This window comes from Equus quagga, chromosome 7 (genome assembly GCF_021613505.1).
Source record: "Equus quagga isolate Etosha38 chromosome 7, UCLA_HA_Equagga_1.0, whole genome shotgun sequence".
Lineage (NCBI taxonomy): Eukaryota > Metazoa > Chordata > Mammalia > Perissodactyla > Equidae > Equus > Equus quagga.
The window spans coordinates 13,715,287-13,732,715 of record NC_060273.1 but is presented as its reverse complement, the minus strand read 5'-3'; the positions used below and the strand labels follow the sequence as shown (position 1 = coordinate 13,732,715).

The window sequence follows — 17,429 nt, the reverse complement described above, 5'->3', positions numbered from 1 at the left end:
CCCATCCATCCATCCATCCATCCATCCATCCATCCATCCATCCATCCTGGGCATCTATTCTGTGTAAGGTGGGATAAGTAGTGCATAAAAATATAGAACCTACCTTCCTGGATATTTTAGTCTAATTAGGAAAACAGATGCTAAACAAGCAACCACACAAATACATGTATGTTACAAACTTGAATAAATTCTGTAAAAGAAAAGTCAAGGTCCCCTAAGAAAACATAACTGGATTTAAGCTCAGATCTAAGGAAAGACGTGAGCTCGCCAAGAAAGACATGAGAACAGTGTCTGGACAGGGGCACCAGCATGTGGGAAAGCCTTAGGCTGAAGCCTACGTTTTCTAGAGGCTGCAGGATGCTGGGGATCCTTGGCACAGTGAGCCATGGTGGGAGGAGGGGCGAGAATGACAGAAAATGAGGCTGGAGAGAGAGGTCGGGCAGATCACAAGGCGCCCCAAAGGCCACTGTAAGGAGGTGGATTCGCACTTGATGCCATGGGCAGTGTTTGGTGGGTTTTCAGCAGATGAGAAGCCACGTTCAAAGTCCATCTGAAGGAAAACACTCTAGATGCAGAATGGAGAATCACTTGGCAGAGCGGGTGGGAGGTGCAGCCGCACAGACGCGAGAAGATGCGTTAGGTACGTATCGGCACAATTCACACAAGAGATGTTGGCAACCTGGCCAGGGAGGTTGCAGAGAAGACAGAGAGAAATGGACCAGGGAGTGATATTCAGGAGATAGAACTGAAAGGTCTCAGTGCTGGGCGCGATGTGAAAATGAGAACTGACTTTTTTAATCTCTTCAAAAATAAGCCTGAGCCAGCCTCCGTCACCTGAGCTCCTCAGACGGGAACGTTAATCCGAAGGATGATGATAGAAACAAGACAGGTAACACTGAATGAGCGCCTACTCTGCACCTGCCAGGTACCTCGTTAAGTGTTTTACACGCATCGTGTCATTTAACAGAACCCACGAGGCAGATGCCACCATGAGTCCCATTTTACATAAGGGAACAATGAGGCGTGAAGAGGTTTAACAGCACGCTTGCGGTTCCACAGCTATCCTCTGGTAGAACCAGGATTCACCTTCAGAATCCCAAAGGTTAGAACCCCGCGTCCTTGACCACCATCCAGGTGGCACCTAGCTGCAGTACCCTTTCTGCAACTCTCAGTTTCACTAGGATCCTGCCCAATGTAACGCGAGTCAGCAAGCCCCAACATAGACGCCCCCGGGGGGAGGAGCCTCATAGGATTCCAGATGCATAAATAAAGGCTGGAGGCCCAGCTCTACTGATCTGCTGGAGTCTTTATTGCTCTGCAAATGCATTATTAATCAGCCACTGGGGTCCTCCCCATAGAGCCTTTTAAATTACTGTTAAATTCCTTGATAGTGTTTTGTGCACCTTAATAGTGCATTTCCTGTGTTCACAGCAATAAACAAGGGGAGGGAGGGAGGCCTGGATAACAGGTTAATTGCCCTTTGAGGTCTAGGCTGAGAAAGCAATGGCAACAGTGCCTCTAAATTCTCTGGGTCCCCGGCTGCGATGCTCATAAAGTCTTGAAACAAACAACACTGTCAAACCAAGTAGCACAAGCCGAGGCCGCGGCTCCTTCATGCCTGGCCTGGCTGCAGCAGCTTTGCTGGGTCTCCAGGTCACCTTGTCAGGGTCCTCCCTCCTGGGAGTTTTCAGTGTGAGTTGAGGGGGGCAGAGGCTTCACCTAGGATGGGACCTATGGGCCACGGGTGGCGGCTGGCAGCTTCCTTAGGAGGCACTTACCAACTTCCAGGTTATGACATGGGTGATGCTTTTAGCCGCACGGTGCAGGAAGAGGCAGGTTAAGTATTGTGCCTTCTGCAATTCTCTTCCTGACCTACCACAGCTGAAAGGGCACAGACAGCTCGCTCGGAAGCAGGGGTCAGCAAGCTACGGCCCTTGGGTCTGTTTTGTAAATAGTGTGGGTTTTTTTTTTGGTGAGGAAGATTAGCCCTGAGCTAACATCCGTTGTCAGTCTTCCTCTACTCTGTATGTGGGATGCATGCACAGCATGGCAGACGAGTAGAGTGGGTCTGCGCTGGGGGTCCGAACTGGTGAACCTGGGGGGCAGAAGCGGAGTGCACGGAACTTTAACCACTTGGCCCCCGGGCCAGCCCCCTAAATGTTTTATTTAATGGCACAGCCATTCACATTAATCTACATATTCTTCGCAAATTGAGTTAAGTAGTTAAGACAGAGACCTTTTATGCCCTGCAAAGCCTAAGATATTTACTATCAGGCCTTTTATGGAAAGTTTGCCAATCCCTGTTACAAAGCATAAATCAGATCATGCCACTGTTCCTGCTCAAAACCCATCAATGGCTCCCTAGTACCCTAGGATAAAGATGAAACGTCTTAGCCAGACCCCAAGACTCTTCTAACTGGGACCGTGCCTAAGGCAGCCAGTCTAATGAGCACTCTCTGTGTACCCTGGCTGTGTGTGTAGACCTTGGACAAATCACCCAGTCTTGCTTAGTCTTAGGATCCTCGTCGAGAAAACAGGGTGGATGAAGCTTACCTCACTGGGTTAGAGTGAGGCTAGCTTTTTATTTTTAATTGTGGTAAAATACACCTAGCATAAAATCGACCATCTTAGCCGCTTCTAAGTGTACAGCTTAGTAGTGTTAAGCATATTCACAACGTCGTGCACCCAGTCTCTAGAACTCTTTCATCTTGCAAAAGCGAAACTCCACCCAGTAAACAACAGCTTCCCCTCATCTCTCTCCTCAGCCCCTGGCAGCCACCATTCTACTTTCTGTTTCTAATAATTTGACTGCTCCACAGACCCCATATAAGTGGAATCATGAAGTATTTGTCTTTTTGTGACTGGCGTATTTCACTGAGCATAACGTCCTCTAGGTTCATCCACGTGATAGCACATGCCAAAATCTCCTTCTTTTTTTGTTTTTTTAAAGATTTTATTTTTTTCCTTTTTCTCCCCAAAGCCCACTGGTACATAGTTGTATATCCTTCGTTGTGGGTCCTTCTAGTTGTGGCATGTGGGATGCTGCCTCAGCATGGTTTGATGAGCAGTGCCATGTCCGCGCCCAGGATTCGAACCAACAAAACACTGGGGCACCTGCAGTGGAGTGCGCGAACCCAACCACTCGGCCACGGGGCCAGCCCCTAAATCTCCTTCCTTTTTAAAGGCTGAATAATATCCCATTGTATGGATAGGACACATTTTGTTTATCCATTCACTGATGGACACTTGGGTTGCTTCCATCTTTGGCTCTTATGGATAATGATGCTATGTACACGGGGGTTTAGATATCTCAAGATCCTGTTTTCACATCTTTTGGGTACACACCCAGAATGGAAGAGCTGACTTTTATCAAGCACTTCCTAGAGCCAGCCTCTGCATTAACACTAGTGATCCTGGCAGCCAGTCTCAACTCAGGGTCCCCAAGAGAATGAAGCTCTAATGTCCTGAGGCATCCATCATTGCAGCACATTCGCTTTTCACCGATGCCCCCAGAATGGTACCAGTTATGCCCTATCTTTGGGAGAACTGAGAAAATAGTCACTCAATATAGCAAAAAACTAGCAACAACCTACATGTTCAGCAATAGGGGAATAACGAGTTCAACGGTGGTGTAGCCGTACTCCAGAGTAATGGTCAGCCATTACAGAGAATTATATAGGCGGTACAAAAGAATGGAAAAGTAAACATAGTATTGGAAAAAAACAGAATTCGAGACTTAGGTCTCTATCTCCTGATAAGGATGCGGGTCTAAGACCTAGATACATGTCCAAATGAAGAAAGCAACTTCCAGAACTATCTATCAGTTTCATATAATTTTTTAATTTTCCCATCCTCAAACCACATTCAATATTTTTGCAAGTTCCAGATTCATGCATCAGCTTCCTATAATATATAATAAACTCCCAGCACAAAACCAAGCTCTCTTGGTGCAGGTGTCGGTTTAAAGATCTAAAGGAAAACAAAAACACACTTGCGGTGATTGTCCCTCAGAAGGGACTCGTCAAGGTGGATTTTCACTCTATCTGTAGTGTTTTTGCTTTTTTTAAAATAATGAGAATGTATAGCATCTTATGTGAACAATTAAAGAGATTGCAGCAAGCACACTTTCTACAGTACTTGAGCAAGTTTGAAAAATTTTTTTAAAATTCTGCTTTTCCTCCCGCTGGCCTGTCTTCTAGGCATCTTTTCACTTTGGCCGCTTGGAACACGACCAGGGACCGGCTCCTGGCAGCCTCCCCATTGCTCAGGTGGCTTTTCGCTCTAACCGAGCGGCGCTCTGAGGTGAGCTATTTAATTTGCACTTTGTGGCTCATCCTTGACTCTGATTTAGGGCAACATAAACCCTCCTCGAAATTCCGAAGAATAAATGAGTTTACTAATTTCACCATTAAGAATTTATCAAAGCGAGCACCATTTCAGCCCTCCCCTAATCAATCACCATTTTCCCTGTTTATCTCCTCTTCAATTTTTACCAAGCGTTCTATACACATCAATTTGCCTCATGTTCTTCCTACATATGTTTTAAATTACTTTATCATTGTATAAATTTCACAGCCATTAAAAGGCTCTAATACCAGAATGGCTGACATGGTGTTAAAAATTGGATTCAATTCCACGGGGTAATAAATTGTGTCCTAAACCCAATCTCTCATGGGTGACTGAAGGATACAATGAAAAATTATTGCTTTGTCATTTTTACACTAACACAAATATACCACAGCGACTAGAAACCAGCTGGGAAACGGGAGGCAACTGCAGCCAACTATTTTTCACCCAAGACGGCTTCGCAGGCGGGTCCTGAGGGTCTTGGATGCGATCGGCCCCCTCCAGAAGCGGGAGAATTACCTGGCTGCATGGGTCTCTGCAACAGACAGAGAGAGCTCGAGGAAGAAGCTATATAAAGCTTCCTTCAGCCAAAAGGCAGCTACTGCTATGGGCAGCAAAGCGCAGTGGTTGAGCACTAGCCTTTGGCATCAAAGTCTCTGAGCTCAGAGCCTGGCTGTACTGCCGATGAAATGTACGATTCTGTGCAGGTTTCTTCGCCCCCTGTGTGTCAGCTTCCTGGATTACAAAGTTGTTATAAGAATAAATGATCTAATATGGCTAAAATGCTTAGGATGATCTCGGGCACTTAGTAGCCCCTAGATAGCATAATGATTTAAGCACAAGTTCTTGTACGGGACCTCAGCGCCCTGTTCTTTTCGGGAGCAAGGCAGGAGAGGAATGAACAGCTGGAGAAAGGTGTTAACATTTGCTCTGCATGTCCCTTCGTCTTTGGCGAAACTCAATTAGTCACTCGACACATTACTAAAGGCGCGACACAGCAGAGACGCTAAAAGATGGGTCTGAAAGTCAGGCAGAACTGGGTTTCAGTGCGAAGTCTGCCACTGGCAATTGTGACTCTGGACCAGCTACTTGACCTCTCCAAGGCTCCATTTCCCCATCTGTAAAATGGGGCTAGGGAACACACTTTTCTCCAGGACCGTGGGGGAGGCTCAATGAGATGACGCATGTTAGGTGCTGAGCTCTGTGCCTGGCATTAAGGACATGCCAACACACGTGCATGTCCCAGGCTCCGTGCAGGGGCTGGAGATACGACGGTGATGCCAGACTCGACGAGGCCTCCGCCCTGAGGGGGGGCTGCAGACGACTCTGGCAACTCCAGCATAATGTGATGTGCACGCCAGAGGGGAGCAGGTAAGGTGATTTGGGGGTACACAGTCTGGGCACCTCCTGGAGCCTTGGGGAGGTGGAGCGTGGGGAGGGAATCACAGAAGACTTCCAGAAGGAAGCGATGTTGAAAGGAACTCCTAACCCTTGACCATGAACAAATTTGAGAGAGGAGAAAGAGCAAGCTGGTTTCGCCGGTTTGTGCACAAAGGAGGGACTGGCTGGTCCTTTCCTTTAGCACTTCCATCCACAGGCCACTAGCAGGGCCATGCCTGGGCCCTCTCTTTCTGCACGAGGTCCGTTTTCAGGGCCCTGGGTGGCTGACACTTAACCAGCTGCACCCAAAAGAAGGAATGGCTCACAAGGCAAGAACTCTGTCGTCTGTGAGTCACCACTCTCTGCCTCGTCCTGGGGCGGTTTCTGGGCAAGAACTCATGGAAGCTGAGGCAAGCATCGCAAACTGCCCTGCCGTGGAAGTGGGTCCCCCCTGCCCAGCCTGGAGGCTTCCAGAACCAGTAATCCATTGCTGATTTGTAACAGGTGGTTGGTAACGATTTGCTGGTCGAATAGAGAGAATAATTAAAGTATTCTCAAACACAGTATTTTCTTTAGCCTCCTCTCCTGAGCCTTGCCCTCTTTGGCCTGATCTCCCCTTGGCTCTCTGGAGACTTCAGTTTGGTTCCAAAAAACATCTCTGCTCCATTCCCCTCGCTCATGGCAAAGACCTGGATCATCTGAACCCAGCGATTTTAGGAATTAAAATCTGACAGGGAAGACAACAGACTGACCCTCCTGGTAAGACTCAGAGCTCCCCTGGTAGTCTTGTTAGTTCCTCAACCTCCCTACTCCTCCTCCTGCCTCAGGGCCTTTGCACAGGATGCACCCTTGTTCTGGAATGTTCCCCCTCCCGCCCTTCCCCTAGTTAACTCTCAGCTCAACTAAAATGCAACCACGTGTCTGCAGAAGCAGCTATTGCTGTTGCAATTCTGCATTTATTTCTGTGATCATTTGATACGTGGGTCTCCATCTTTAACAGGCTGCACGCTCCATGAGGACAGGGATTCTGTCAGTTTTCCTCCCCAGGGAATACCCCAAACCTAGTGCCCGACTTTGACAGTGGATGCTTGATGAACACCTGTTGAGTGAGTGAATGTGGAAGGGAGCTGGGGTCATACATTTCAGCCCCCAGTTGGCGGCTGGGCCAAGCCAGAATGGCACCTGCACAGAGATTTCTAAATGCTCCATTCCCATCACTTTCCAGGGCATACAGGCCTCCTCCCAGGGGCAGGGAGGCTGAGCCACTGAAGCTCAAAACAACTGTGTTGTCCTCTCACCCAGTGACGCTAAGACTGAGGCCTATGACGTGCGGAGCACTGGGTACTTAAGGATGAGGGAGACGGAGCCCTGACATCTGAAGGGCGGGGATGGCACAGAGACCGAAAACAGCAGGGGGTGCTTCCCTCGCGGGCCATGTGCCATCTGAGAGCACACGCTGTGGCCCTATGGAGGACAGCTCCGCCTGCTCGCTCCCGCCCTCACCAGGGCTCCTGTATCAGAACAGCGGATTCCCAAGGGTTCTTCCCACTTCTGTGCTCACCCTACAGCCTACTATCAACACAGCAGCCAGGGAGATCCTACCAAACACGTCAGATCAGAACCCCCACCCTGACCCTTCTGAAACCCCTCCAGGGGCTCCCCCAAGTCACGCCAGTCAAGACAAAATCCCCACAGGTCTGCGAGGCCCCCATCCCCTGCTCCAGCCGCAGGGCCTCCTTGCGCGTCCCCATCACACCTGCCCCGTCCGGCATGGCCCTCCTTCCCACTTGAGTTTGCTCCCGAACACCTATCAGCCTCAGACACAGGATATTTTTTACCTTTTTATGTGTCAATGACCTGTCATCCCCTTCTAGAATGTAAACTCCACGAAGACAGTTATCTGTTTTGTTCATCGCTGTTTCCCTGGCACCTAAAACAGTGCCTGGCACGTAGGAGCTTCTCAATAAATGTTAGCTGAACGAATGAACGAATGAATGAATGAACTCAGTATATCCAAAGACTAGCAGCCATTCCATTTGGGGGCTGCATGAATCCTTAGCACATTCTTCCATAACGAGACTGAATCCATCTCTGGGTACCTTTTACCTACTGCTCTTTGGGTCCCTTAGAGATGGCCCCGTGACTTCCTTGCTCTTCCTCCCTTCATGCATATGACAGTTTGCCAGCATCCTGCATCCTTGTGTTTGTTGCCTGCCCCTCCCGGGCTGTGAGCTCCATGAAGTCAGGTCTCGTCTCTCTTGTTCATCTATCCCAGTATTAGCACCACGCTTGGCGTGGGCTAGCTGCTCGACACGTATTTGTCGAACAAATGAAACAAATTTCACATATTTAAGTATGCTAAGGGGAAGAACGATGTTCATATTGAGGATGAGTTCCACGGGTATCCCCCGGGTTCTCCTAAATTGTCACTGAGATGCACAAAAGTGAGAGGATGTAACATCAGGGCTTCATTCATTTGCTCATCGAGCAGCAGATACTTACGAGTGTCTAGCACGATGCCAAGGTCTAGAAGAATAGGTGATTCGGCTCTGACTTATTAAAAAAGGAACTTGCCAAGGGTAGAACCTGAATGACGAGTAATCCCCAATTGCCTGCGACATTCCTGGCAATGAAGGCTGGCCTGCCAGTGTCTCCACGTGCTGCTTCAGGGTGGGAGGGAGGAGGCGGTGCTAAGGGGAGGGTCACCGGGGGAGCAGTGGGTACAGGCATCCATGAACTCCAGGGCTGGCCCAACACCCAGGCTCCACCCTGCCACCCGGAAACTCAGGAGCGTCACTCCTTTGCCCAAAGCTTCCTTCTAGCCTCGAACAAAAGGGAAGCCGATTAGTCAGGCTCTCCGCTGAGCTGCTCCAAGCAGTGGTCCCCGAATGCCGGGTTATCAACACGCTCCCAATCCCCTAGTCTACAGATGTCATTGTAAGCACATGAGAAGGAAAAAAATCCATCTAACAGGATCCTCTTGTCTCAAATACACTCCGCCTGAGAAGTGCTTATTTACGCATGAAGTTTCCGAAAGGGTGTCCCGGATGAGGACCGGGAAGGGCATTAATCGTGCTCCTTCGGGGGCTCGTGTTTGCATCTTCTTTCCACCTAAACCTTTCAGCTTCACTTCCAGGCATGCCAGTCAGAGAACAAACACAGCCTAATGACAAGTGTTAAAGTGAATGGCAGAACCGTGCAGCTGGGAAGGGAGGTGAAGGGGCATTTACGATACTTCCCCTAACTATAGAATTAGCCTCCTAAAAAGCCTTGTGGGTGGCAGCTGGCTTTCTTTATGATTCCAAGACTGCTGGGGGTGGGGACACACCATAGCACTTTAGAAGGAAAAGGCAAAGTGGAATTGGCCCATTGGGACTCACCTCCCAGTGGAGGACCTTGGGTATCTATTGGCCACAGCTGCCTAGCACACAGCAGGCGCTCAATAAGTGTTTGCTGAAAGATCAGGTGTGAGTGGTCTTTGTGCCCAAAAGAAATCTCTGAGCTCTGAATACCAACTCATGGTCACCTCCATCCGGTTCATTGGCCAAGCCCAACAGTGTTTTCCTACGACCCCATCTTCTCACTGGGACCACTGTAAAAACTTCCCCACAATTCCCCTGTTTCTAGTCCTTCCCTAAAGCTAAATCAGATCAGAAGTGTGATTGCTGGATCAATGTCGTATCTACTTTTCATTTTTGGGGAAACCTCCATACTGTTTTCTGTAGTGGCTGTGCCATTTTGCATTCCCACCAACAGTACACAAGGGTTCCAATTTCTCCACATCCTTGCCCACACTTGTTGTCTTCTGTTTTTTTTTTGATAACAGCCATCCTCATCAGTGGGAGGTGACAGCTCACTGGGGACAGGGTCAAAAGAACTGAAATCAGGATCTCAAAGAGGTACTTAGCACGCACACGTTCATTGCAGCACTATGCCTAATAGCCAAGATGCGAAAGCAACCTACATGTCCACTGATGGATGAAGAAATGGAAAATATGGTATAGACTTCCAATGGAATATTATTCAGCCTTAAATAGGAAGGAAATTCTGCAATGTGCAACAACATGGATGAAGCTGGAGGACATTATGCTGAGTGAACTAAGCCAGTCGGGGAGGTACAAGCACCGAATGGTTCCACTTACACAGGGGCATCAAAATAGTCACACTCACAGAAGCAGAGAGTAGAATGGTGGTCGCCAGGGGCTGGGGCGATGGGGAATGGGGTTCAATGAGTATAGACTTTCAGCTGAGCAAGATGAATAAGTTCTGGAGATCTGCGGCGTAACACTGTGTCTATATATAGCAACGGTGTACTGTGCACTTAAAAATCCGTTAAGAGGGTAGATCTCATGTTAAGCTTTTTTACCACAACAAAATAAAAGAACACAAATTTTTTAAAAAGTAGCACAAAGTAAACAAAGTCCCCCAAAATGAAAACAGATGATGTTAAAACTCTGTTCAGTTCCTCCAATGGCTCCCTCATGTTTGGACTCCTCACCACGGCCTGCCTGTCCCCTCGGATCGGATCCCTTCCCCTTCTGTTCTCCTCACTGCTCCCTCTGCTTCAGCCACAGTGACCTGGCTGCTTCTGGAACATGCCAGGCTGTTTGCTCGGACTGTTGCCTCTTCCCCTGTGACACTGCCATCACTCGCTCCTCAAAGACGCCATCTGTGGCTACCTACCTAAAAATGTCCCCCTCTTCTGTCCTCTCCCACTGCTGTGTTGTCTTCACAGCTCTTACCACACCCTGGACCATAGGTCTATTGGTTTGCTTGTCATCTCTGATGGCTCCTATTAGGCAGGAGCTCCTTGCAGGTGGAGCCATCGCCCTGCACACCTCCCGGAGTCACCGTCCATCTTATGTCAATGGACACCGCACACCAAGCTGCGCAGGGAGAGGCCCTGAGGGACAAAGCACCCTCCGATTTCCCTCACTACTACATCCTCCGGTTCTAGAACAAGGATCGGCAAACTCCAGTCCACGGCTGCCTGTTTTGGTACCCCCTGTGACCTAAAAGCACTGTTTTTACATTTTTAAACGGTTCAAAAAAAGCAAAAGAATACTGTTTCATGACCCACGAAAATTATGTGAAATTCCGATTTCAGTGATCATCAATAAAGGTTTATTGGAACACAGCCAGGCTGGGCATTTATTTAAGGATCGTCTGTGGCTGTTTTCAGGCAGAGTTGAGTAGCTGTGATGGAGACCATCTGGCCTGCAAAGCCTCCTATTTACTCTGCGGCCCTTTTACAGAAAATGTACACAGAGCCCTGGCCTTGGACGTTGCCTGGCACTTAATGGGTGACCAACGGATGGGGTCTGCTGATCTTGTCTGGAGTACCCACGGTCAGCCTCCTTCCCCCCTCCCTAGGAAGCTCAAGGAAGGTCTTTGGGGTTAGTTTACTCCAACCCCAACAAACCGTTACTGGAAACCTCTTTAGTGGGCTTTGCGCCTTCCTCAGCAGGAGATAAAAAAGGGTCCGACTGGGTCCTCTGCAAAGCTGGCCTTTTGGAAAGCAAGGCAGCCCCACCAGCTTGGCCAAGCTGTGCGAGGATCAACTTGGCTTCATCGCGCCACCCCCATTAGTGCAGTGCCTTTTAGCTCTTCACAGCTGTTGCCTCATTTTCTCATCACGAGTGATACAGCAAAAGACCTGGGAAAAAGCAGTGTCTCTGGCTGATAGATAGGGAAACTGAGGCACATACCCTGGGGCACTCAGAGTGGCCGAGCTGACATCCACGTCTCCATTTTCCCTCCCTGCAAGGCTGCCAGCCATGCTTTCTGGAAGCCAGCTACTCGTGCCGTGTAGTCACCCCACTGCCCCTAGGGTGTGGAGACGTACAGGAGACAGCCCTTCTGCAGCTGGCGATGCCATCTGCCCGTCTCTCTCTGCAGCAGGCGGCCAGCCTCCCCCCAGCCACCCCTGTCCAGAAGCCCATTTGTCCAGAGCCTCTGGCCTGCAAAGGCTGATGGGTAAAGATGGGTTGCCAGGTGCACGGACAGTTGCTCTTCTATCAGAAACCCCCTTGCTGTCCATCTTCACCCCTGACACTTGAGCGGCTCCCCCAGTCTGTGCAAATGCTTGCAACCCTGCAGCTGGTCAGCTGACCTGAAAGACACAGCCCTTGTTCGCCACTCCTTGGAGAACCCTCACCTGACGCAGCTGCTCAGGCCTGAGTTCCCACTCAAGTGCAGCTACCCCCTCCCAGCTGATGGCTTTCTCTGGACCTTCTCACACTTTTCATCTGTCATTCTTCACCTGGACATCAGGCTGCTGTCACTGTGCTGGCTCTACCTGGCGCAGCAATGGGAGAAGAAGTGTGAGGGGACCAGGGTAACCATGGGGCCTTTCTCGGGATATTTTAACTCAAGATGGAGGGAGGCTGGTGGCCCGGGAGAGCCGTTGGAGGTAGCTTCCTGACAGTTAGTTGTTCTAAAGGTAACGAGGCAGAAAAGTTGCAATAGCTAGCACCAGAATGCCTCTTACAGGTTGAACAGTCTTTATTGGGAAAGCTACATTTGCCCCCCATCAGAGTCGGTGTCCCCTAAGGCCAGGGCTTCTGGGGAAGGTGTGGTCCTGGAAGGCTTCCCTGAGGAAGCAGCATTTAGGCTGAGATCTAGAGCCGGAAGAGGTGGTAGCCCAACAAGGTGGGGTGGAGTGGGGGGTGCAGGGCAACAGCGGAGGGCGCTGGGATGAGCATGAGAGAGTGCCTGAAGCACGAGGGGCCCTGTCTGAAGAACAGAGCAGAGAGACGTGGCTGGGCCACCAGAAGTCACCATCAAGGCAGGCTGTCTCCTGACCCCTCTTCTCAATGCCCCCTTGGTTTAGACCACCCCCACTGCTAACACTACTGCCATCAGCCAAACACGCCCACTCTCCTCTTCCTCCCCTCTGCACTGAGCGTTTTGTATTCATGACCCATTTCAGCCAAGAGCCCTCTGAGGATAGGATATGAGTTATCTGTGCCCATTTTACAGAGGAGGAAGCTGAGGCACCGGAAGGTTAGGGTCACACAGCTAGCAAAGGCAGAACCAGGATTCAACACCCAGCAGCTGGAGATCTCCGGATGGAAAGCATCTTTTTCCAGCCCAGGCCAGCCTTGGCTTTCCATTTCCATGAAACATTGGGAGGTCCAGCTGCAGGGACTGGAGGCTCTCTGATGCTGGAGCCCAAGGAAGGGACAGGAGGCCGAGGAAAACTGTACTACGGGGTGGGATGGGGGGGGCGGGGCTGCCTGGGGGGGAATGGGGGGGGGGGGGGGGCTGGTGGCTTGGCTGTTGCAGTGAATGCAGGAGGCTGTGGGAGGAAGGAGGGGCTGCCTTGGGTTAGAAATGATCCTCCCGGAGGCCAGCCTTGGGGGCTGATGAGATAGAACGCCCCCAACCTCACTGCCCCTCACTCTTAGCAGTTGTCAGCGGATGGTGCGCAGATCCGTCCTTTTCTTGTGAGAACCAGTGTCACCTTCAGGCTGCTTTCTCCAGGAGGGGGAGTGTGAAGCAGACAGCAAGGAAAGTCTCCACAGGTAGCAAACCATCTCCTGGGCTTCTAGACTCTTCCTTCTCCCTGAGTGGTGCAGGGGCGAGGGGACAGGAGGGGTGGGGGAGGTAGGAAGCGCAGGAGCCGTTTACGAAAGTCAACATTTCAAATCTACTTCCTTCCTCTGCCTTTTTCAGACTTCATGCCATAAGGGATTATTTCCTTAATTATATCCAACTTCTGGCATCATATTGGCTGAAGTTTGGGTGATGTTGAGTTTGGCAAAATGACAAGCACAGCGCGTACATCTGTGTGTGTATGCATTTGTGTATATGTATATTTACGCACAGATTGAATTTCCCTCCCCTCCCGCCTCCATTTCCTCATTTAGCAGGAAATAAAAGGACCACGGGGCTGGAGCTCAAATTCCTCCTAAGCAGAAGGAAATCCGGGTGTCATGGTTTCCAGAAAGGGAACACAATCTCCGTATGGGGTGTAATTACATCTTAGCTTTCTGCAGAAGAATAGTTTATGGCTTAAATGCTATTAATTGTAAGCCGTTTTGTTCCACGGGAAGTTGTTCATTGATAACTACCCAATTAGGGTTATTTTGCAATTAGTCTATTCACAGTAAATTTATTGCAAAAGGGGGAGGCCGTGGTGCAGCAAATTAAAGCATTGCCAGGGCTGGGTGTGCAATGGCTCTTAAATGCCAATCTTATTAACCAGCTCAGAGGTCCTGGGAGGGTGCCCCACCTTGGCTGATGCAGCAAAGGCCACAGGGGGACGGACCCTCAGCACACTCACACTGCAGAACCATGCTGGAGGTGTTTCAGGATGACCAGGAGAAGCCTGGGAACCCCTGGCCTCCCCTGACAACATCAACCCTCTTGTTCCCCATTAACACCCTCCCTTCTCCTTGTGACTATACTGACAACAAGGAAACACAGCCTACAGGCTGCAGGCCATCCTTGAGGTCTGACCATTTTCGCTACAGTGAAATCTTTTGCCTCCGGAAGAGGGAGAGGCTCACTGGAAAGGATGCGGGCTCCATAACCTGAGTTCCAATACCACCTCTGCCATCTACCAGCCATGCGTCTCCGGCCAAGTAGTGAACCTCTTTGAGCCTCGATTTCCTCATCAACAAAATGGGTTGACAACAGACCTGCCTCGTGGGGCTGTGGAAGGATTCACTGTGATACAAGGCACAGTGTTGTATATCCTAGGATGCAGGATTAACATCCAGCAGGGGTCAGCAAACTACGACCCGGGGGCCAAAGCCAGCCCACTGTCTGTTTTTATAAATACAGTTTTGTGGGAAGCTAACCAAGGGCATCTACGTATGCCTTGTCAAGAGCTCTTTCGTGCCACGAGGGCAGAGGTAAGCGGTTGTGACAGAGAGTACAGGGCCTGCCAAGCCGCTAATATTTACTCTCTGGCCCTTTACAGAAAAAAGCTAGTTGACCCTCGGTATATAGCAAGTGCCCAATATCATTTTCATGGAAAGGCATTCAACTCAGGCCTCCAACATTTCTTTGCCAGGTCACCCCCTGGTAAACAAAAGATCGTGGAAAAATCTCCTTCCACTTACTCCTACACTCTGTCTGCGGAGCCCCATCAAGAATATGGATGAGAACCACTCAGACGGCTCAGATTAGGGTTAGATAAAGGAGAAATGAACCTTTTGTTTTCAAACCTTACTATTTAAAAGGAAGTATTGTATAGGTACACATTTGCTATGAAAAACTCAAACAATACAGATGAACTTGAATCAATAGCTGGAGTGGTCCCCATTGCACCCCACCGAGAGGGGGCCGTGTGGAAGGCTTCCCGCGCATCCTGCCAGCCCTCTCGCTACCCGCGTAGCACACGTGGCCGCATCCCCCCGACCCAAATCCTCCATACTGGGACCAGCGTCAACAGAGAGGCTCGGTTTGAAGTGAAGAGAGCTGAATTTTAGCTCAAGTTCAGCCTCTAATTAATCGTGTGACCTTGGATAAGTCTCCTCCCCTCTCTGGGCCTCGCATTCTTATCTGTCCAGTGAACAAGTGGATTAAGATTTCCCTAGGGGTCTTTCTGGCCTACTTTTCCTAGGGAGCCATTCTCACCATGCCCTGCCCTTTTCCATCAATAGAGACAGAAGAACAAAGGATCTGGTCAGTGTAAAGAGGACACTGGGCCAAGTGTCCCCTCCTGCCTTCTAAATGCACCAATGTCCAGGGGACTGAGAGCCCCCAGCTTCCATCCTGCTGCCCTGGGTCAGCTCTGCAGCTGGCTTTTCTGCTGCTCTGACCTTATGTCTCGACACCACGGAGGACCCAGTACCCCTGTCACTGCTCTGATCCCTCACTGCCTCACAGGGAGAAATCTGCTTTATCACTCGTCATCAGCACACAGAGGACTGTCCAGCACAGGGCAGGAGGGAGGGAGAGAGAGGGAGAAAAGAAAGAGGGAGGGAGGAAATAAAGAAACAAGGAAGAAAGGAAAGAGGGAGGGAGGAAATAAAGAAACGAGGAAGAAGGAAGAAATTTGAGATGGAGGAAAATGGCAAGGTTGTTTTTTCAGAGCCTCCAAAGTCAACGCAACCAATTAGAAACCTTTCCAATCATATTCAATCACAACAACATTCATGTCAATTCTAATCCCGATATTCCGCTGAGAGAGAAAACAAACCATATCAATACAATCACCTCGCCTCTGACAACTTCCACATCAGCCCTGATTTCACCGTATTTTATCCTTTGCCATAAGGGCAATCGGTTAAAGCTATAACAGAAGGTAATTTGATTTGGTACAACTTTTTTTTTTATACAAGACTTCAGAACTCAGGGAGTACTGAAACAAATCAGATCTCCTGTCCCAATTTGGGGGCTGAAAAAGAGGGCGGTCATTCTCAGAAAGCCTGAGCATGTGAGCAGAATGGGACTGAGTAGGAGGAAGAACGGAGGAGGAGATGCCTCTGCGGCCTCGGGGGCTGGAACTTACCTTCCAAGGGGCAGAAGCGAGTGACCTTTTCGGGCATCAGCAGCCCAAGCTTGTGGCGGCAGTAGGTCTCTCCGATCTGCTGGCGGCAGTGTTTGGACTTCGAGCGGGACAGGGCAGAGATGGCCTCCTTGCCCGAGATGTCGCACTTGGGGGGCTGGTCATACTTGATCTCCGGGGAGCTGCCCCCGCTCTTCCTGGCGTGGGGCTGTCTGGGGACATCCTTCCCTCGGCTACTGTTCACTGCAGCTCTCTCGCCAGGAGGCAGCACTTCATTGGTGCCTTTCCCGGGCAACGAACGTCCCTTCCCCTTTTCCTCCTGCTCCAGCTTCCGTTTCAAAACCTCCTTCTGCCTGCTTGGGGGCTTCTTTGCCAACTCAGGCTGGTGCTTCTGCTTTTGAGTCCTGGGTGCGAAGTTGCTGTTGTCCACATTCTCAAAATCTTTGGGGACCGAGTTCTCATTGTTGCTGTCTGTCCGCACTTTCTCTTTCGGCCGGTGAGAGAAGTAGGCATCCTGGAGAAGACAGGAGAGAGACACAGATGAGAAACTTTAGTGAGGATCATGCTAAGGAGGCTGGCCCTTGGAGAGTGGGGCACGCAGGTTTGGAAGGCTGGACCCCGGCTTCACGCCCTCCCTTTGCCACGAGCTTAACTTCAAGTTAGACTTCTCTCTCTGGACCTCAGCTTCCCCATCTGAAAATATGAGATGTTCCGACCAGAAGCTAAGGCTTTTACAAGCTCCAAGGTTCTATGACAATGATGCTCGATGCTCGTTATTAATCTCACCACCGCCCTTTCAAGGAAGTTTCCTTGATAGTCTCTGCCATTGGATTATGAACATTTTGTTCCAGCCTCCTGTTTAAACGCCAGCAGAGAACGCTGTGATGATTTACTTACGGGCTGGAAATGTCATAATAAAGTTATAAGGGGAGAAAATATTGGTGGAATTATATACATCCCATTGCCTCTAGGATAGGCTTGTAGATCTACGCCCACAAGAGAAATCAGACCGAGCCATAGATAACTCTGAGGGAGAGACAACATGGGATGTTTTGGAGGGAAATTCACCCTTTGCAGAAGGATCCTTACAACAAATCCCAAGGGGATTGCAAATTTGCGACACCTTGTGCTTGAGGTTTGGCTCTTGATGTTTGTACCTGGAACAGAACTGATTAAGTCACCGAGGGTCAAGAGAAAGGCCAGGAGTTGTTCTAGAGACAATGCATGGCATGGGTCTTTC

The 17,429-nt window shown here is 49.8% G+C and overlaps 1 protein-coding gene across 1 annotated transcript in view; it reads right to left on the bottom strand.

Annotated features, from left to right (window-relative positions):
• The window catches only part of XYLT1 (xylosyltransferase 1), a 207,643-nt gene that overhangs the window by 113,014 nt on the left and 77,200 nt on the right, over window positions 1-17,429 (bottom strand). Inside the window, exon 3 of the mRNA XM_046666397.1 lies at window positions 16,193-16,703. Within this exon, the coding sequence (XP_046522353.1) occupies window positions 16,193-16,703 (511 nt within the window). The remainder of the gene's footprint in view (window positions 1-16,192; window positions 16,704-17,429) is intronic.